At 43.2% G+C, this 21,388-nt stretch overlaps 3 protein-coding genes across 4 annotated transcripts; 2 read left to right on the top strand and 1 right to left on the bottom strand.

Moving 5' to 3' along the window:
* The first annotated feature begins 1,230 nt into the window (after window positions 1–1,230).
* Window positions 1,231–5,788, top strand: Tat (Tyrosine aminotransferase). The gene is made up of 4 exons (XM_017139737.3): window positions 1,231–1,931; window positions 3,752–4,266; window positions 4,542–4,835; window positions 5,332–5,788. The coding sequence occupies exons 1-4, from the start codon at window positions 1,583–1,585 to the stop codon at window positions 5,680–5,682; spliced, it is 1,509 nt and encodes a 502-aa protein (XP_016995226.2). The 5' UTR covers window positions 1,231–1,582; the 3' UTR covers window positions 5,683–5,788.
* Window positions 5,789–5,808: 20 nt separating this feature from the next.
* Window positions 5,809–7,476, bottom strand: LOC108056085 (plasminogen receptor (KT)). The gene is made up of 3 exons (XM_017139739.3): window positions 7,349–7,476; window positions 7,042–7,282; window positions 5,809–6,611 (listed from the first exon to the last, which is right to left on the bottom strand). The coding sequence occupies exons 1-3, from the start codon at window positions 7,436–7,438 to the stop codon at window positions 6,478–6,480; spliced, it is 465 nt and encodes a 154-aa protein (XP_016995228.1). The 5' UTR covers window positions 7,439–7,476; the 3' UTR covers window positions 5,809–6,477.
* A 379-nt stretch (window positions 7,477–7,855) lies between these two features.
* On the top strand, window positions 7,856–21,137 carry na (sodium leak channel non-selective protein na). Of its 2 annotated transcripts, none has more exons than XM_017139736.3 (16): window positions 7,856–7,969; window positions 9,125–10,370; window positions 10,737–10,849; window positions 10,915–11,025; window positions 11,093–11,236; window positions 11,474–13,003; window positions 13,741–13,872; window positions 13,972–14,310; window positions 14,935–15,685; window positions 16,076–16,375; window positions 17,102–17,296; window positions 17,567–17,753; window positions 17,878–18,132; window positions 18,393–18,666; window positions 18,723–18,885; window positions 19,492–21,137. In XM_017139736.3, the coding sequence occupies exons 2-16, from the start codon at window positions 9,171–9,173 to the stop codon at window positions 20,365–20,367; spliced, it is 6,570 nt and encodes a 2,189-aa protein (XP_016995225.2). In that variant the 5' UTR covers window positions 7,856–7,969; window positions 9,125–9,170; the 3' UTR covers window positions 20,368–21,137. The 2 variants fall into 2 exon arrangements, with proteins under 2 accessions (XP_016995225.2, XP_016995224.2); XM_017139735.3 differs by having other exon boundaries at window positions 13,945–14,310.
* Window positions 21,138–21,388: the final 251 nt, after the last annotated feature.

The raw sequence follows: 21,388 nt of genomic DNA, 5'->3' as shown, positions 1-21,388 counted from the left end.
GTTCAAAGTTTGTTTACAACAGAATTCCCATTGACAATATAAAATACGTTGCCCATTTAAACACGGATGTTTAAAAGCACCTTGGCTTCAAGTGAAGATTACAAATAATTCCTATGCGATTTTAATTTGACACGGAAAAGAGCTAACCGAAATGCACAATGAAATAATATTTTCTTGGCGTATAAAGAAGTAAATATTTTAATTATCTATAGCAATTATCTTTTGTGTAAATAGCTTCTCGCTATCAAGCAGAGTCAAGAGAGCTTGTTTTCTTAGCAATGAATGGGTATATTATATTTAAACAAGGTGATCCATATTTATGGTCTGCAAATTAAAAAGTGTGCCCTATGCTCAATTAAGCAATATATTTAAGTAATTTATCAAGTAAGAGAATTAGTTTTAATTTGTTCAAATAATATATTTGTTGTAAGAGTACGTAGTAGGAATAATGTAAAGCTTTTCCAAACATAAGAGGTATTTTAAAATATATGTGAACTTATCAGTTATATAACAAATAATCATTAATTATATTAATTGAAGTTATACCAATGGCCAAAGATGACTAAACAAGTATATCACAGGACTTTGCAATGATATCTGGTGAGTTTTTTAATAATGTATGGTTATATATGGTAAGTCTTTTAATAATATATGGTGAGTTTTTCGATAATAATTGCAGTGTTTAGTGATCATCGGATCGATGACCGCCAAGATCGGTGGACCGGGTTGGTGTTTGGGGTGGGTTGATGGGTTGTTTTTAAGGGTTGGGGGCGAAATCTATCCCTCAGCCCTCCGCCACTCGATATGCATTGATGGTTTTGGTTGGCTGGTTGGCTTGGGATTCGGATTCAGATTCAGATTCGGATTTGGTCCAAGACGTTATAGACAACTTTGGCGCATTTAAATGATTCGATTCGATGCGATGCGGCTGTTGTTGTTTATATTGTTTATATCAAATCGAATGGAATCGAACTAAAATCTGGTTCCGAGTCGGGCCAGGCATTATATGAATATGATTTCGAGGCGGCGGGTATTCAAATCAGTCGTATCAGCCGGCGCTCCGTATATGTTGTTATTATTTCTTTCTTTCGATCGATCGATCGGCGGCCCTCTCGGCTCGAACCGAACCGAAGCCAAAGTCAGGCGCGTGCTATCCGCCGATGTGAGAGTGTGTGGGCTATATACCCATGGATATATATATATAGAGAGCCTATATGACAAACGGCCAAGCTAAGCGGAGCCCGCCAGAGGCGATAAAAGCCCCAAGACATCTCCGAAGTAGATCAGTTTAGTTCAGAATTCGCAAACGATCCGAAAGAAACCCCGCCCCCAAGCGAAAGACCCTCTATCCAAGCCAGAGATCCCCCAAGATCGTATATCTAATGCTCGTCTGGAACGATAAACAGGATACCAACTTTACATTCATTTGAGCAGAGTGCTCCAATTGCCAGGAATCGGAATCGGAGATACCTACGTAGAATCGAAATATTAGCAATCCTACTTTGTTTTTTTTTCGGTTCCTTTTTTTTTTTGGTTTTTCTTTTTTGTTTCGGGAAGAAAGGAAAAGGCCGGCCTGGTGATAATGCCCAGCAGTGTTGCCAACGAGAATCAGTTCCGATTCCAGAGCAGTCGCAGCAGTCGGGCCAGCTGCCCCAGTGTCCCCGGGAGTCCCAGTGACCCCGAGTCCCAGGTGGTGACCCCGAACTGCGATGTGGTGGACCAGGCGCTGGCCGAGCTGCAGCTGCAGTCGCAGGAGGTCCACCTAATGGCCTCCACCAGCAGCAGCAGCAAAGGCCGCGGACGCGGACGCTCCGGTTGGCAGATCAAGGCCTCCAAGTTGTCCCTCAACACGCACAATCGCATCCGGAACATCGTCGAGTCGCTGAAGATCAAGCCGAATCCGGAGAAGCCCATGATACCGCTGTCCATCGGTGAGTCCTGACTTTAATCGGAGGTTAAGTTAGGTTTAAAACATAAAATTGATTATTTAAAAACTAGTTTTCTCTATGGAGATCCTTGTATATTGTCAGTTTTTCAAGAAAAAATTCTTTATCTGTTTTTGATAGCTCCTTAAAATAAATGTATCTCACAATTTGGAATAATTGATCATTAAACCAAAATAAAAACTTGTTAGTCTTATTAAAAACCTTAAAATATTATCAGATTTTGAAGGAAAACTGCTGTATTTTTATATTATTATTTTTATTAGCTCCTAAAAAATAGTGTTTCTCAGAATTTGGATTTATTCGATTCTCTGATTACCATATAAGAAGGAATTAAGTTTTAGATCTATACGCTATGACTATTCGCCACTTTGGTTTTCCGAGAATTTTACGTAAATTATTCAAAACTATATATTTTCTTGGAATTTACTGTATATTTCATAATTATGTCCTTAGTTCTGAGAAAATTTCATTTTAGTAGCAACCAAAATTCTGAAAAAATGATATAGTATAGATATAGTTAATCCCAGATGTCGAAAAAAGCTAATTTGTTAAGTTAAATTATAGCTTAAATGAATAGAAAAATACTTTCAGTAGCGATTGCGAACTATCTATCCAGTTTCGTGGGTAACCTGCTCCTCATTTTACCATATCCCCATAACATCTCTGACGTTTGTGCTACAAGTTTTTCGGTCTCATTTGAATACTTCGGTTGTTGTGATCTCTTTTACTTTTGCCGCTGACTTGGCAGAAACTGATTAAACTAGTTTAGCGCAAAAAATGAACGCCGAAATGAATTTGGGGGTATGATAATGTGAAGTAAAGTGATGCATATATGCTGTACACACCCACAAAATCGGACCAATCAGGGATCGGTGCACGGTGATTATATGTACACATCTTCGGTTTTTGGTATTCCTCGATTCCCCGAAGAATTCGGGTTTGCTATCTTTGGAAATTTACAGAAATGTATATATTGTGCATTTTATCGACCGGCGAGAGTTTCTAAATTCGTGCTAAAATATGCCAAATACCAGATATATAAAATCTGTAAAGCTGTTGTTGTTTCGATTGTTGTTCTTGTCTTTTTCCATTTTTTTTTTGTTTTTAATAATATTGTATTATTTTTGTAGCCAGGCACGCGCACTGTATTTGTGTTTTGAGGGATATATTTGCATAAAATGTAGTTCCACCTGTTTGGCGGAGTCGAGAATCGAACTCGGGATCTGAACTGAACCTGAGCCAGAATATTCTGCGGCTTGTTTATCCATCGGAATCGGGAATCGGAATCGAAGCTAGGCGGAAACGAACGAGTTAGCCATTGACCCAATGCAATCTGTGATTCGAGCACGGAATCACCTGATTTTATTTTTGTGTTTTAAATTTAGAAACACCACCGCGTGACCTACAAAGTGATTTACTTAAATATTTACTTAATATAGTGGAATATTTATAAATCCAACGGATCTTTATTTTTATATTCACCAGAATTCAAGGTTTTATAGGATAATGGAACATTTTTTGTTTATAAGTTTGAGGTTATAATGAACCTGTCCTAAAAAATGATATACTTGAATATTTGGTTCAACAAAATATTCCTTAGATCTATAGGAATCATAATGCAATATAAGTAACCCTTTTTTGTTTATTAATGTTCACTATTCGAAAGTTGTTTGTAGTCTTTATAAAGTCGTTAAAATTATACAAACAATTTTTAGGACTTATAAAGATTTTAAAAGTACAATACCTTTTTTAAGGAAAGAAATATTTTCAAAAAATAATAAAATATATGTTTTTTCCCTCCCCAGGTGATCCAACTACCTTTGGCAACCTGAAGGCTGCCGACGAGACAATGAAGGCGGTGTTGCATTCCCTGGAGAGCGGCAAGTTCAACGGATATGCTCACACCCAGGGTCACGAGGTCGCCCGGAAGGCGGTGGCCAAGTACAGTGCCCATCAGCGGAACGACGAGGAGATCGATCCGAACGACGTGGTGCTCTGCAGCGGCTGCTCCTCGGCGCTGGAGTACTGCATCCTGGCGCTGGCTGACCGCGGCCAGAATGTCCTGGTGCCTCGGCCCGGCTTCTGTTTGTACCACACCCTCGCCGAGGGACTGGACATCGAGGTGCGCTACTATGATCTCCTGCCCGACCAGCAGTGGCGCGCCGATCTCGTCCAGCTGGAGAGCCTGATCGATGAGAATACCGCCGCCCTGTTGATCAACAACCCGAGCAATCCATGCGGCAGTGTCTTCGATGAGAAGCACCTGCGCCAGCTAATTGACATCTGTGAGCGCCACTATCTGCCCATCATCGCCGATGAGGTGAGTGACCTATAAAAAATTCTAAGCACTCTGTTACCTCAAAACAACATATCTAGCCAAAGGTTGTTGGCCTTAAATGTAAAATAAACAAACAATACATTTTCAATCAAATAAAATGGTGTTTAAAAATATTTTCAAATATTTAATAGATTTTTTAAAAAATGTGTTCAAATATTTGGAATATTTTATATAAAATTTTCAAACAAAATTTCAATGAAATACAATATTTTTTTTAAAATATTTCGAATTAATACATTCCTCCGATTCTTCCGCAGATCTACGAGCACTTTGTGTTCCCCGGCTCCAAACACTTGGCTGTGAGCAGCCTGACCACAGAGGTTCCAGTTCTTTCCTGCGGCGGTTTGACCAAGCGATTCCTCGTTCCCGGCTGGCGAATGGGATGGATTATTGTGCACGACCGCAAGCAGCGTTTGACCAATGCCATCGGTGGCCTGAAGAACATGTGTGGTCGCATCCTGGGCTCGAACACCATCATCCAGGGTGCACTGCCCGAGATCCTGACCAAAACACCGCAGTCTTACTTTGACGGTGTAATTGAAGTGCTCCACGTAAGTGCAATAGATATTTAAAAAATCCGATAATTAGTACAATGATCTTGCTTTAATTACATTTTGTTTTAATTTAAACTTGTTATATTTTTATAAAAGGCAACATTTGTTTACGTTTTATAATATATTCCAAAGTTTCAAAAATTGCCGAGATTAGTTTTTGATAAATTTTTGAATTTTAAGATTTTTTTTTAATTTTTAAAATTTTATAATCTTGATTAAACAATTAATTAAATATTATTTTATGAATTTATGTGATTTTTTTTTAGATTTTTATGTCAATCCGTTCTGGATGAATTTTGCTACTGACCGTTTTTTATGGGGTCTTTTATATTAGGCTAGATGATTTTTTAATTATTCTTGGTGTTTGAAAGAACCGTTCGAAAATTATTCTAAAGTGAAAATTCCAGGGACCGTAAATAAAAATTATTTATTAAAAATATGTTATATTTAAAAATAAAAATCACATTTTAACGATTACTCATTCCATCCCCAGTCGAATGCCACATTGGCCTACAAGATGCTGAAGCAGGTGCGTGGCCTTAACCCCGTGATGCCCAACGGGGCGATGTACATGATGATCGGCGTGTGCATCGAGCGCTTCCCGGCCTTCAAGGACGACACGCACTTCGTCCAGGAGCTGGTCAACGAGCAGAGCGTCTTCTGTCTGCCAGGCAGTTGCTTCGAGTATCCAGGATACGTAAGGATAGTGCTCACCGTGCCAGGTGCGATGATCGAGGAGGCTTGCGCCAGGATGGCCGAGTTCTGTGAGCGGCACTTCAAGAAGGACACTTCGCGCGCCTTCATCGAGCACGGACTGCTGAATGACGAGGATCTCGCCTTTTGATTTGAGCTGGGAGCAAAACATTTATTAGACATTCTAGACTACAATTTTTATCAAGTGTACATATATGTATGTATATAATATATAATATATATATATCAATCATTAACTATCCAATATAAGGAGTATTGTCTCAAAAAATTGCTGGAAAAGTGAAGCGCGTCCCGCCTTCCAGAGCGAGCAAGTGAGTAGACACACACAGATAGATAGATTAGGTTAGAAGTAAACTGCGGCTAAGTAAATGGTCGTTACAGAGGAGTTCTGAATATATAAATATATATAATATAAATATATAGGCCTATATTTGAGCTATCTGGCGCTGTAGGCTGGCTGGGGTTCTGTGCAGGATATATGGATATATGTTTGTGAGTTTAGAAGGGAAAATATCGCTCCTTAGGAGCTGTATGATATGATGTGTTCCAGTTAGGGACAAGCTTAAGTTTCGAAATAATTTCTCTGGCAGCTTCTTCAAAATGCAAATGCTGTAGATGAAAAGAACTGTGTAGGAATTGTGATTTATAATGTAGCATTCTGGAGATTTTTTCTATGCTTAAAACTCATTTGTGTTGTGGAGTGTTGTTAAATGGTCCCTACAGTTCAGCATTCTCGAATGTTGATGCTTAAAAACAATTCAATTCTAGCTAATGGCTTTCTCAAACTCCTCAAACTGTGTGTGATTGTGATTTGCATTCTATCGATTGCGTTGCATAATATTTTCCTTATATTTTTAATGGGGACCTGAGCACGAGAACCCAATCCCGCCTACAGACTAACGGGGAGAGGGGCAGCCTTTTGCCTCTACATGTGGTGCGGATGCATTTTCTTTTCCATTTCCGTCTCCACGCGGGCCTCATCGATTCCGGCCACCGTGGGCAGGCCGCCTGGCCAGTGGAGCAGCTCCTGCTCGTGCTCCATGATCATGTTGGCCTCCGCTGTAAGGGATTCAAATGGTTCGTTATGGGAATGTTTAGTATTATATAATTTTACGTGATGAAGATAACTCAAAACATTCCAAAAAACCCCGAAGCTATAATATTTTTCCATTATTTTTTCCGATAATTTCTATGGGAGCTATAGGAAGGTTTTCTCCTGATAGCTTTAAAACTGAGGGACTATTTTTTGTAGGAATGGTTGGACAGATGAACGGGCAGACGAACGGGCAGACGAACGGACAGATGAACGGACAAACGAACGCACAGAAGAACGGACAAACGAACGGACAGGCGAACGGACAGACGAAAGGACAGACGGACATGGCTAGATCTAGTGGCTAAAGTGTCTTTCAAAGCAACTGGATAGAAAATATGTGCAGATTCTAAGCGCAACCCACTAATGGACGGGGCAATCCCATCCCAGACCCACCTTGGATGCGGTGCAGCTTGCTGCCGTAGGCCCAGTCCGTGTAGTAGCCCACCACGAAGGTGAGCGGCAGGAGCGGAGCCAGCGCGGAGACCCTCTTGACCCTCTGGTAGTAGCTGGCGCAGCCGTAGACGGCACTCAGGTAGAAACCGCTCAGCCAGTAGAAGAGCTCGCGGTGCTGGGCAATGGCCAAGGCCTGTTCCCGCTGCTTGATCTGGTAGTGCATCTGGATCCAGCGCTCCATCTATATGGTTTCGATTTCGGCTTAGGTGGGGGATTATGTAAAGCAGGGCAAGACTTTGAGGCTCACCTTGAGCTCCTGGCACTTTCGGTAGCTGGGATCATCGTGCTCCGGATAGCCACTGCCGTTGGATTTCTTACACGAGGCCGTGGCACCCATTTCGATGCGATTGGAATCTCGGGATGCTTGGTTGGAATCTCTGGAGTTGCGGAGTTGCCACTTTGGAGTTGCCACTCCGTTGCGATTGCCTCGAATCGACCCGCCAAACTGCGCAGGCGTCGTCCTGTTTTCCTTTCTTTTTGGGGGTTGGATGAGAAGTGAGAACCCAGAGACCCAGAGACCAAGAGACATTAAAATGAATGGAACTGAACTGTCACTTTAGTTGGCTGACTGGAGCACTGCCTAACTGACTAACAGACTGAGAACTTGGCCGTAACTCCAAGTATCCGCGCCTCCGGAAGAGGAAGAAAATTCCCCCATTTACGAAGACCTCGGCGCGTGTTTGGAAAAACGAAAGAAAAACGGCTTTCCTTCAATTGGGAAAACCGGAAAGTTACAAAATATGAGTGCTTCTATGTTTTTCGCAACTGTCTGCCTAGAAATCCTGTGATAGAAATCCCGCGAACTCCGCTCTCCTCCGCCAAACACAAAAGTTCAACCGAAATCACCTACCGCACCATCAGGCGAAAAGTGAGTAGACGAATGTCCTAATGAATAGGACATAGAAAGTGCCGAGAACTGAAGGAAAAATTCCTTCACATCGAATCGAGGTGATTGCGATTTAAGATTGAATGGGGATGTTCCCATGGCCTTTCGGATACGGCTGCGTTGGTAATGACAATGGATTTGCGATTGGGGATGTGATGTATAGAATGCCAAATATATAGTACATGTAGTACATACGCATATAGGACGAGAAGTGGTTGCTCATTCGGGGGTTGCAAGTGCCATTCGCCTCCTTTGACAGTCTCTGAATCACACAAAGAAATAAATCTTGATTCGAAGATCCATTTAAGATTTCGACAAATAAAAATAATAGCTTTAATAACCTTTAATCTGATAGTCCTAAGACTTACCACATACAATTCTTGGATAAGGAAAGGTTATATTATCTTATTTTATTATTATTCTTTCGGTTTCGAATTACCCACCTATTTCTCACAGTGCAACGAGTGAGTGGGCTTGAGTGGTGCACCTTCAGCCCACCTTGGCAGCTGTTCGAATGTAAATATTGACACAGGTCTTCGCTCTAATTGCCGCCTGGCTGGATGTGGTGATCCATGAAATATGGGAGTGCAAATTAATCGGTCATAATGGTCGACGTTTGGATATTGAAAGGGAAATTTTGAATTTGGGCTTAACATCTTAAAATAAATTATTTGAAGAAAACCAGTTTTACGGCCTGTAAATTGGCTTTAAAGTTTATCACTCATACGCACTGTTGCCTTTGATCAAAAAGTTTTTAGAAGAGGTAGGACAAATATAAGATATATAAATAGCGATAGAAATCAAGCTTTTTCAAATTCTTATTTGTATTTAGTTATTAATATTTTTAAATAAAAAAATTAGATGTCCTGGGTTCAAGTACCAATGAACTTTTTTTTTACATTTAATAAAATATTACACTTAAAATATTTAAATATATATTTTGTTGTTAAATAATGTTAGTCCAAGCTCTTCTTACCAAGATCAGAAAAGATAGAAAACATATAAGATAGATAAATAGAGAGCTAGACTTTTCAAAATCGTTGACATACAAGAGTTTTCTACTCTTGCAATACTTTAAATTAATTTGTTTTCATTAATTATATTAATATCTTAATTTTTTCACCTTCTTCCCCTTAGCGAACATAAACTACCGACCATTGCAGGGTCAGGATGCGCCGTTTGAATGATTGACCGTCTACAGATTCGTCGCTTGGGTGCAGCTGCTAGAAATAAACGCGCAGGAGGCGGAGGAGTAGCAGGAGCAGGAGGAGGAGGAGCAGGAGGAGGAGGAGGAGCAGGTGGAGGAGGAGCAGGGGGATCGGTTCCGGGAGCGGCAACTGGAGCGGCTGCTACCCCAGTCAGTCACCATTCGCATCCGTACTCCACGAGCGGCATCAACACGCCGGCGACGGCCAGCACGAGTTCCTCCAGCGGCAACAGCTTGACGCCGCAACAGCAGCAGCAGCAGCAGCACCACCACGGGCACCACTTCAATCAGCACCACCACCATCCACCGCCGCACTCCCATCACCATCCGCATTCGACCCACTCTCATCCGATTCACTCACATCCGCACACGCATCCGCACGCACATCCGCATCCCCACCTGCGCCACTCGCAGCCAGCGTCCGCCAGCCAATTCAGCTTCAATCCCTCGCCGGGCAGCAGTCCTGGCAACGGACTGGGTCTGGGCGCTCGCCAGGATGCGGCCAGTGCGCTCAATAGCCCCACGACCATTGTGAACTCCGGCAGCGGCAGCGGCGGCGGCAGCAGCGTCGCCTTCGGGATGCAGCCGCAGCAGCAGCAGCAATCCCTGCCCGGCGGAGGAGGTGGTTCCTCGACCACGGCAGCTCCATCCTCGGGCGGCCACAACAATGGAGCCGGATTGGGATCAGCAATCGGCGGCGGTGGCGGCGGAGGTGGTGGCCTCAATCTGCTTGGCGGACTGGGCGGCATGGGCGGAATGGGCGGTGGAGCGGCGGCCGCTGGAATGGGCATCTGTGGCGGGATTAGCAGCACCGTGGGCAGTGCCGCCATCACCGGAGTACCGCCCATTGGACTGGGCATCGCCACCGGCATCGGGAACAAGATCATGCTGGGCCGGAAGCAGAGCCTCAAGGGCGGCGAACCCTTCCTCGCGGACTACGGACCCGAGGAGTCGCTCAACGAGAGCGCCGACATCGAGTGGGTGAACAAGCTGTGGGTGCGACGCCTTATGCGGCTGTGTGCCCTCGTCTCGCTGACCTCCGTGTCGCTGAACACGCCCAAGACCTTCGAGCGGTATCCCTCGCTGCAGTTCATCACCTTCGCCTCGGACACGGCGGTCACGCTGCTCTTCACCGCCGAGATGATCGCCAAGATGCACATCCGCGGAGTGCTGCATGTGAGTACGGAGTTATTATACTACTTTCTATGAAATAAATAAAAATGGGCCTGGGTTCAAGTACCATTGAACTTTTTTTAAATTATACAACAAATAAAATGCGAGTACGGTGCACTCAGGGGAATACCTAGAGTTACTATACTACTCTCTACTTTACTAATGCAATCTTTGAAATAATCTAAAAAAGTCCTGGGTTCAAGTACCATTGAACTTTTTTCTTACAATTATTAAAAAATAAAATTTGAGTACGGTGCACTCGGGGAAATACCTGGAATTACTATACTACTCTCTACTAAGTGCAATCTTTGAAATAAACTAAAAAATTCCCGAGTTCAAGTACTATTAAACTTTTTTTTTCACTTACAGGGTGAGGTGCCTTATCTCAAAGATCACTGGTGCCAGTTTGATGCTTCTATGGTCAGCTTCCTGTGGATCTCGATCATTCTGCAGATCTTCGAGGTGCTCGAGATAGTTCCCAAGTAAGTATGCGGCCCTAGTGAATATCAAATCGTTTGAGTAACCCAAAAATAACCCAAAATCTTAGGTTCTCCTATTTGTCCATTATGAGAGCTCCTCGACCATTGATCATGATTCGCTTCCTACGCGTCTTCCTTAAATTTAGTATGCCAAAAAGTCGGATCAACCAGATCTTCAAGTGAGTATCTGATTTCGTTCTGCGTTTTTTTAACCCTAATCTAACCTACATCTATTTCTTTTTACAGACGTTCGAGCCAGCAAATCTACAATGTTACTTTGTTCTTCCTCTTCTTCATGTCCCTGTACGGATTGCTTGGGGTTCAGTTCTTTGGGGAGCTGAAAAATCACTGCGTGATGAACAATACTTCATACGATGAGAAGAATAGACCGTGAGTAAAAAGTTTCTCGAAATACAAAAAGTTGTCGTATGTAGGGTTGCCACCCTATAATTAGGAAAAGTTTTTCGGCCGAAAATCTTTGAGAAGCTACCACATTTGAACGGGTCAACTGATTTTTATGCAACAAAAGGCTTTTTTGTTAGGAAATTTCCAAATTTTAAGAAAACAATTTTAATTTGTACTGCATACTTAAAAAAAAAATAAAATTTTTTTTTTTTTTTTATTTAGTGTGCTGACCATCAACTCGCTGGCCATTCCGGACACCTTCTGCTCAATGGACCCCGACTCGGGCTACCAGTGCTCCCCGGGGATGGTCTGCATGAAGATGGACTTCCTCAGCAGCTATGTGATCGGCTTCAATGGGTTCGAGGACATCGCGACGAGCATCTTCACGGTCTACCAGGCGGCCTCGCAGGAGGGCTGGGTGTTCATCATGTACCGGGCCATCGATTCGCTGCCCGCGTGGCGAGCGGCCTTCTACTTCAGCACGATGATCTTCTTCCTGGCGTGGCTGGTGAAGAACGTCTTCATAGCCGTGATCACGGAGACCTTCAACGAGATACGCGTCCAGTTCCAGCAGATGTGGGGTGCCAGGGGGCATATTCAGAAGACCGCCGCCTCGCAGATTCTCAGCGGCAACGATTCCGGCTGGCGACTGGTGACGATCGATGATAATAAGCACGGGGGATTGGCGCCCGAGACCTGTCATGCTATCCTGCGATCACCCTACTTCCGGATGCTGGTGATGAGCGTCATCCTGGCCAATGGCATTGTGACCGCCACGATGACTTTTAAGCATGACGGGAGGCCAAGGGATGTGTTCTACGAGCGGTACTACTACATCGAGCTGGTGTTCACCTGCCTGCTCGACCTGGAGACGCTCTTCAAGATCTATTGTCTGGGCTGGCGGGGCTACTACAAGCACTCAATACATAAATTCGAACTGCTGCTGGCCGCTGGAACTACGCTGCATATAGTGCCGATGTTCTATCCTTCGGGATTGACCTACTTCCAGGTGCTGCGTGTGGTGAGACTCATCAAGGCTTCGCCGATGCTGGAGGGATTCGTTTACAAGATCTTCGGACCAGGGAAGAAACTGGGATCACTGATCATCTTCACCATGTGCCTGCTGATCATCAGCTCGAGCATCTCGATGCAGCTGTTCTGCTTCCTGTGCGACTTCACCAAGTTCGAGTCCTTCCCGGAGGCCTTCATGAGCATGTTCCAGATCCTCACGCAGGAAGCGTGGGTGGAGGTTATGGACGAGACGATGATCAGGACCAGCAAGACCCTAACGCCCCTGGTGGCTGTCTATTTTATACTCTACCATCTGTTCGTCACCCTCATCGTGCTCAGTCTGTTCGTGGCGGTGATTCTCGATAATTTGGAGCTGGACGAGGACATTAAGAAGCTGAAGCAGCTCAAGTTCCGCGAGCAGAGTGCCGAGATCAAGGAGACGCTGCCCTTCCGGCTGCGCATCTTCGAGAAGTTCCCCGACTCGCCGCAGATGACCATCCTGCATCGCATCCCCAACGACTTTATGCTGCCCAAGGTCCGCGAGAGCTTCATGAAGCACTTTGTCATCGAGCTGGAGACGGAGGACTCGCTGGTGGAGAACTGCAAGCGCCCCATGTCCGAGTGCTGGGAGTCCAACGTCGTTTTCCGCAAGCAGAAGCCCGTGCGGATCATGAACAAGACGGCCAAGGTCCGGGCAGCCGGCAGTAGTCTGCGCAAATTGGCCATTACGCACATCATCAAGTGAGTAAAATACCAGAGTCAAATGGATCATATTCGGAGACTTTTATAATTTATCCACATTTATTTAACCTAAAATCCTGTATATTTAGAGGGTCACCCTGAAAATATGTTGATTTTCTAAATATAGGTATTAACTTTAGTGTTCTTAAGTTCAGAAATACCTGAAAAACCATAGTCCATTGGATAATATTCTGAGTCTTGTATAGTTACTCAAACATTTTTAATTTGTACCTAAAATTTACCTTTGATATCCTGCATATTTATATATTTAAAATCACCATGAAAAGATGTTGTTTTCCTAAAAATACATACTACCTTTAGTTCATAAGTTTAAATATATATCTTTATGCTTTTGTTGGCAGTCCTAAATTTTATTTGATTTTATGTCGAACAGTGAGTAGAAAATTGTAAAAACTTAAATTTGTGCTTGTGTTTTAAAAATATGAAATATTAATAATTTAAAAACATTTTTAAAATGCAGAAACAAGTATTTATGAGATCCTGAAATTATTCAATTAATTTGATTTAATTTCTATATATCCTTAAAGTTTTCTGACGATCTAAATTTTGTAAAAATACTAAATTAAAATTCCATTTAATCCAGCTTATGTAAAACAGTGCTTTTAAATGGCTGGCAATTTGTCCTTGTTTTTTTTTAAAGATTTTTTTGAAATACCCCATTAATTACCAGTTTTTAGGGAAGAACCTTTAATAATTCCCGAAATTAATTTATACAGTGACAGCAACAACCAGCGCCTGATGCTCGGCGACTCCGCGATGCTGCCGGTGGTCGGGACAAAGGGCGGCGGCGGCCTCAAGTCGCAGGGCACCATCACCCACTCGAAGCCGTGGCGCGTCGACCAAAAGAAGTGAGTAGCTGGGCCCCCCGCCCCAACGAGGCGGCGCGACCCGTTTGATGTGTGTCCACTACCAATCCGCAGGTTTGGCTCCCGCTCCATCCGTCGCAGCGTGCGCTCCGGTTCCATCAAGCTGAAGCAGACCTACGAGCATCTGATGGAGAACGGCGATATAGCAGCGGCCCCGCGGGCAAATTCCGGAAGGGCGAGACCCCACGATCTGGACATTAAGCTGCTGCAGGCGAAGCGCCAGCAGGCTGAGATGCGACGCAACCAAAGGGAGGAGGATCTGCGCGAGAATCACCCGTTCTTCGACACGCCGCTCTTTCTGGTGCCGCGCGAGAGTCGCTTCCGGAAGATTTGCCAGAAGATCGTCCACGCGCGCTACGATGCCCGGCTCAAGGACCCGCTGACCGGCAAGGAGCGCAAGGTCCAGTACAAGAGCCTGCAGTAAGTAGAGTGTCCGGTGTTATAGGGAGTATCCATAGATAATCTTTCGATTTTTCTGATTTTTCCCACATTTTCAAAGGGTATTCCCCTTTATTATCTTCAGTAAAATTCAAGAAATTAACATTCTATTTTTGCTTGCAATAGTAATAATTATTATTAGAGTGACCTTAAAACAAAATAATTAACAAAATTTAAAAAAAAAATATATATATTTTTTTTTTAAAGTTTTTTTTGTATTTGTTTTTTGAAAGTATTGAGATAGTTATTATATAAGGTAATTGAATATAACTGATAAATTATCGAAATAATATAATTTTAATCAGAACTATTCCTTACCTTTTTTGTTTAAATTAAAAACCATATTTTTAAAAATTTAATTTTAATATTGAGATAGGTATTTTATAAGGTCCCTGAACTTAACTCATAACATATCGAAATAATATTATTATAATCAGAACTAGCCAATAACACTACAAACACTTATTACGGCTACTGTGGGTATCGAACCTAGGACTCTTCAAGCGTACTCCCAAATTCCAATTATAAAATGAACAATATCCTATTGTTTTGTATTAATTGTCTATAGAGATGGCAATCTATACTTCCATTATCTCTGAATTTCAGCAACTTTCTCGGGCTGGTCACCTATCTCGACTGGGTGATGATATTCGCCACCACGCTCTCGTGCATCTCGATGATGTTCGAGACACCCAATTACCGGGTGATGGATCATCCGACGCTGCAGATCGCCGAGTACGGGTTCGTTATTTTCATGAGCCTAGAGCTGGCGCTGAAGATCCTGGCCGACGGCCTGTTCTTCACGCCGAAGGCTTACATCAAGGACGTGGCCGCCGCCCTGGATGTCTTCATCTATGTGGTGTCCACCTCGTTCTTGTGCTGGATGCCCCTGAATATACCAACCAACTCGGCGGCCCAGCTCCTGATGATCCTGCGCTGCGTGCGTCCGCTGCGAATCTTCACCCTGGTGCCGCACATGCGAAAGGTCGTCTACGAACTGTGCCGTGGCTTCAAGGAGATCCTGCTCGTATCCACGCTGCTCATCCTCCTCATGTTCATCTTCGCCAGCTACGGCGTCCAGCTGTACGGCGGTCGTCTGGCCCGCTGCAATGACCCCACGATTTCGCGGCGTGAGGATTGCGTCGGTGTCTTTATGCGACGCGTCTTTGTCACCAAAATGAAGCTGACCCCGGGCCCCGATGAGTCCTACCCGGCGATGCTGGTGCCCAGGGTGTGGGCCAATCCGCGGCGATTCAACTTCGATAATATCGGCGATGCCATGCTGACGCTCTTCGAGGTGCTGTCCTTCAAGGGCTGGCTGGATGTGCGCGATGTCCTGATCAAGGCCGTGGGTCCGGTGAGTTTACGGTCTAAATAATAAAAGAATGAAAACCAGAAAATGTAGAGAGCTTTTAGAACTTAAAAAAAAGGGTAGTCTAAAAAAACCAAGTCAAGAACGCTTTAAGTTTGATTTTAGGAGCAATTGTTCTTGAAAAAGTGAGAATTTTTTCTTCTACTGAATTTAAGCAGATTTACTCTTTATTGTTTTTCTTAGAACTTCAAGAAGAATAAACCTAGTCAAGAACACTGTACGCTTGATTTCAAGAACTCTTCTTCTTGAAAAAGTACGGAATTCAAGCAGATTTGCTCTTGATTTTGTTTGTTCTCTAGTTTTCTCACAAATTTAAATTTCTTTTACATTTTTTTTCTTTTTGTAAAATGTTAAATTGAATGTTTCTCCCCACAGGTACACGCCGTCTATATCCACATCTACATATTCTTGGGCTGCATGATCGGCCTGACGTTGTTCGTGGGCGTGGTCATTGCGAATTATTCGGAGAACAAGGGCACCGCCCTGCTGACCGTCGACCAGAGGCGCTGGTGTGACCTGAAGAAGCGTCTGAAGATCGCCCAGCCGCTCCATTTGCCACCGCGACCCGATGGCCGAAAAATCCGGGCCTTCACCTACGACATCACCCAGCACATTATCTTTAAGCGGGTCATCGCGGTGGTGGTGCTGATCAACAGTATGCTGCTCTCCATCACGGTTTGTACCGGGGGCTTTCAGGGGTTAAGCGGAGCACGAAGTAACTGCATGAATATATATATATATATTAAATGTATCCCTAACTCACGGTATAGATTCAGAAAGATCATTTTAACATTTTCATTAAGGATTATAGCGACTGTTTCTGAAATTGAGAACTTAAAGAAAGGGTAATTTAATTATTAAATTAAATACTTCCGAAAAAGGAAAGTTTTATAGTAAAGATAAATTACCATTTAGTTGTAAATTATTGGTTTGTTATTTAATTTTTTTAATATTTTTCGGGATCCTTCACCTAAAAAACCTCCTTTAATAATGGGTTAACCAAAAATTTTCTGAAATACGTAAAGCTCACAAACCCTTAAAATTAGAATCGCATACTTTTAAGATTTATTTGTGATATAAGCAGGCCGCCCAGAAATATGCTTTTGACTTTGATATATAACCGTCTTACATCCAAAGTCATAAAAACTGCATGCCAGCACGTTTCTACAAATGCAATACATATAGAAAACGTGGCTATTGACCCACTAAAATCGCAAATAATAGACAATAATAGCGATATACTGCGAATAACATAGCAAGATAATGAATGTTTGGAGTTATGAATTGAAAACTGTAAATGTAGCTTAGAGCTTAGCGCTTAGAGATTAGCTAGCTTGGAGCTCTCGATTCGGAGCGATATACCCCATCGTCATAGTCTCTTGTCTCAATTGTCTTATGCAGTGGATCAAGGGAGAGGTGCATACGGAACGCCTGGTGATCGTCAGTGCGGTTTTGACCTTTGTCTTTGTGGTTGAGGTGGTGATGAAGAACATTGCCTTTACACCGCGCGGCTATTGGCAATCTAGGCGCAATCGCTATGACCTACTCGTCACAGTTGCCGGTGTGATTTGGATTATATTGCAGACCATTCTGCGGGTAAGTTGTCTACTACTACTGCTGTTGTTGTCAAACCAAACAACCTGAATACCCAATAAACCAATAATAACCCAACAACCCCACTAAACAACCATCCAACAACTCAACAACCCAACAACCTAATAACACTACTAAGCAACCCAACAACCTAACAACACCACTATCCAACCACCCAACAACCCAACAACCTAACAACACTAAACAACCCGATAACCCAACAAAACCAACTACCCCACTGAACACTGACCTCTGACCTCTAATCTCTGACAGAACGATCTGTCCTACTTCTTCGGCTTCATGGTGGTCATCCTGCGCTTCTTCACCATCACCGGCAAGCACACCACACTGAAGATGCTCATGTTGACCGTGGGCGTGTCTGTATGCAAGTCCTTCTTCATTATCTTTGGCATGTTTCTGCTAGTCTTCTTCTATGCGCTGGCCGGGACGATTCTGTTCGGTGAGCTTCGGGTGTCCAAAAGAAATACCTAAAATACCTAAAAATTCCAAAGCCAGAGCCAACGATTTATCGGGGGGATCTAACCCTAATTGACCTCTCCCATTCCGCCCGATTCTCATTTTAGGAACGGTCAAATACGGCGAGGGCATCGGTCGCAGGGCCAATTTCGGTTCACCCGTCACCGGGGTGGCGATGCTTTTCCGGATCGTCACCGGCGAGGATTGGAACAAGATCATGCACGACTGCATGGTCCAGCCGCCGTACTGCACCCTCGGCAACAACTACTGGGAGACGGACTGCGGCAACTTTACCGCCAGCCTGATATACTTCTGCACCTTCTACGTGATCATCACATACATAGTGCTCAACTTGCTTGTGGGTAGGTTTATCTTATGGGTTAGTGGGATAGTTCAAAAACTGTAAGAACTAACCATCTATATAAGGAGAAGTGCCGTAGAAATCTCTGCTAATCTCTGTTTAAATATTAGAAATTCTAATTATGAAACATTTATTACATGACCATACTATGGATCATATTTAAATGTTAGAAACTCCAACTATAAAAATTTTACTTTATATTATAATCATAACTATGTAATATTTTTACGTTTCATTTGAACTTTTCCCTCCTCTCCACAGCTATTATCATGGAGAACTTTTCCCTCTTCTACTCAAATGAAGAGGACGCCCTGCTCTCGTATGCGGATATACGCAATTTCCAAAACACCTGGAACATTGTGGACATCCATCAGCGAGGAGTGATTCCCGTGCGACGGGTGAAGTTCATATTGCGCCTGCTCAAAGGACGACTCGAGTGCGATCCGCAAAAGGATCGTCTGCTATTCAAGTACATGTGCTATGAGCTGGACAAGCTGCACAACGGCGAGGATGTGACCTTCCATGATGTCATCAAGTGGGTGAGCCTGGATCCTTGATTTTTGATCCTACAATTTTTGCAATCCATTTCAGCATGCTGAGCTATCGCTCGGTGGACATTCGAAAGGCCCTGCAGCTGGAGGAGCTGTTGGCGCGCGAGGAGTTCGAGTACCTGGTCGAGGAGGAGGTGGCCAAGATGACCATTCGCACCTGGCTGGAGGGGTGCCTTAAGAAGATACGGGCCCAAAATGCCAGCGTAAGTTTAATATTAATTCGGAAATATAACAAATATTATTACTATTGAATATTGTAGAATAAATAGAATTTTAAAAATTATTAATTTTTGTTTATTGTTACTAAAAACATTATTTTCCCATAACTAATTATGTAAGAAATATTTATACTATTATTACTATTAAATAAATATATTTTTAGTTGGTATTCATTAATAACTAGGCAAATTTGACAAATATTATAACTATTAAATACTTTATTATTAATTTTTTTATTGTCACTCAAATATGATTTTCCAATAATTAATTATTTAAGAAATAGTTTTGATATAATAAAATATTATTACTATTAAATAAATATATTTTTAGGTAATATTAAATAATATTTAATAACTTTAAAGAAATTTTAAAAATAATATTACACTTAAATATTATAACATTAATTTAATTGTAAGTAATATTAATTTCTTATTATTGTAACTAAAAATATGATTTTCCAATGATAGTTCTTAATTTTTTAGAAATATTTCTAATATTATTATTATTAAATATACATATTTTTAAGTAATATTAATTTAATAAGATTTTCAAATATTTAAATACATTTTTAACCCTTTAACCACTTGCAGAAGCAGCAGAACTCGCTGATTGCCGGCCTGCGGGCCACCAACGAGCAGCCCGTGATGCGTCCGAATGTCCAGGAGGACAAGGCTCCGCTGGGCGGGGCGGCGGACAAGTCGGCGATCAGCACGATCAGTGGGGCGGTGGCCGGCGCCTGTCCGCTGCCCACCAGCGATGCCTTCTCGCCGACCTTCAGTTCGACGGAGAACGAGGAGAAGGACGGCAGCAGCAGTGCAGCGGTCCAGGTGGTGCAGGATACCCCGTCTTCCGGAGCAATTGGAACGGGAACCAGTTCAGTGGTGGCCATGGGACCTCCACCTTCGGTTCAAACCCCCGCCGCCCGTCACGTGATGACGGTGGGCAAGCGGGGTTATGCCCTCAATCGTTCCGATTCGACGGGCAGTTCGGCGGGTCGGAAATTTCTGGCCCCCACCTCCAGTGATCCGCAGCAGCGTTCGACGCTGAGCGACAAGGAGCGGCTGCATATCAGCAGTCAGCAGAGGAAGAAGAACTCGATGACCACCCTGCCACATGCCGGCCAATTGGGGCAGTTGGCCAAGCAGCGGGGCGGCGGAGGAGGAGAGGCCAGCAAATCGTCCAGTTTCTTTGCCCAACTGAACAGCGAAATGGGCCAGCAGTTCCATTATCCGACAATAAGTGCAGGTGTCCATGGCTATGGGCATGGACATGGTCAGCATGGTCATCATCAGCAGGGAGGAGGAGGAGGTGGAGCCTTGGGAAGTCCCTCGGCCATGATGAGCCAAATGATCGGGGGCAGTGGCAAGTTGCTGCCGTTCAATAACCAGGCAAATGCCGTCTACGAGGTCCACGACTGGTGGCAGGAGCAGGTCCTTTGTCCACAGACCAGCGATGACGAGATCTAGCAGTGGCCAAGGAAATCCAGGAACCCCAGGATACCCAAGAAAAAGAACCCACGCAAATTCCGCCGAGGAGGTGGAGCTGGAGCCTATTAAGCATCATTATCAACAACAACTAGTGGCCTAGAAACTTTTTTGTATATGCCTAATAAGTATTGTAAATGTATCGGCCTCACACAATTAACGGTTAACAATTCTTAAAACGAGTATATATATATATATAGATATATAGCGATAGTTTAGCACTAAAAAAATGATTAGTTTTACGTTCCGTTGTTGTTGTTTGCGTGCTAGATATCAGTCATTGGGTAACTTTGTTATAGCTTAAATATATAAAAGGAAATATATATTATATATATGTATAATGAGTACATTACGTATAGTGCAAATTTATAAGCGCGCTGCCTCACCAAACGACGAGCATTCGAGATTCGTAACTTGCCCAAAAAAAATAAAAACAAGCGATTAAGTAGCTAAAAATCACATTCTACCGATTCGAACTAGCCAAAAGTTTATACCAACTAGTAGATGTAGAAGAATAAAAATAAAAATAAAAATAGAAAGGTCAAGAAAGAGACAGCAGACACCAAATAGAAAGAGATGCCTATTAAGATATTTTGAGATTAGCCAAAAAGCAGAGAAGTCAGCACAAATTAATATTAAAGTTATTACTACGAGTACATAGCTATAGCCAAACGAAGCCCCATTCAATGCGACCTCCCTTCCCTTTCGATGAGAAGCGTAATAAAAATCGTTGAAATTGCAGAACGTTTTAAAAAAACCCATAAACCCTATTGGCTGGTCAATGAATGAATGGATTGGATTTGGGTTCGAACTCGGTTTCGGTTTCGGGGGGAACGTGCGCCCTCCGTGGCCCGATAATCTGGGGCTTATGCAAACGCACGGTTCGCGGTGTGCGTGCCAAGGGGCAGAGCAGTGCATCCGTTGACGCCGCCGGAACGATCGCCGTCCGGAATTCAAATTCTTGCACAGACTAGGGACCTGACTACGGCTTAAATATGCCCTT

The sequence above is a fragment of the Drosophila takahashii genome, chromosome X (genome assembly GCF_030179915.1).
Source record: "Drosophila takahashii strain IR98-3 E-12201 chromosome X, DtakHiC1v2, whole genome shotgun sequence".
In the NCBI taxonomy this organism is placed as follows: Eukaryota; Metazoa; Arthropoda; class Insecta; order Diptera; family Drosophilidae; genus Drosophila; species Drosophila takahashii.
Note: the sequence above shows the minus strand (reverse complement) of the source record. Positions and strands in the feature narration are given on the sequence as shown.

Coding starts and splice junctions, on each gene's coding strand:
- Tat (XM_017139737.3), top strand. CDS start 1,583: ATGCCCAGCAGTGTTGCCAACGAGAATCAGTTCCGATTCCAGAGCAGT. Junction 4,267..4,541: donor TGCCCATCATCGCCGATGAG/GTGAGTGACCTA, acceptor ATTCTTCCGCAG/ATCTACGAGCACTTTGTGTT. Junction 4,836..5,331: donor GTGTAATTGAAGTGCTCCAC/GTAAGTGCAATA, acceptor TTCCATCCCCAG/TCGAATGCCACATTGGCCTA.
- na (XM_017139735.3), top strand. CDS start 9,171: ATGATTGACCGTCTACAGATTCGTCGCTTGGGTGCAGCTGCTAGAAAT. Junction 14,311..14,934: donor GTCCAGTACAAGAGCCTGCA/GTAAGTAGAGTG, acceptor TCTGAATTTCAG/CAACTTTCTCGGGCTGGTCA. Junction 18,133..18,392: donor AGTGCTCAACTTGCTTGTGG/GTAGGTTTATCT, acceptor TCCTCTCCACAG/CTATTATCATGGAGAACTTT.
- LOC108056085 (XM_017139739.3), bottom strand. CDS start 7,438: ATGGGTGCCACGGCCTCGTGTAAGAAATCCAACGGCAGTGGCTATCCG. Junction 7,283..7,348: donor GAAAGTGCCAGGAGCTCAAG/GTGAGCCTCAAA, acceptor GAAACCATATAG/ATGGAGCGCTGGATCCAGAT. Junction 6,612..7,041: donor CAAGCTGCACCGCATCCAAG/GTGGGTCTGGGA, acceptor AATCCCTTACAG/CGGAGGCCAACATGATCATG.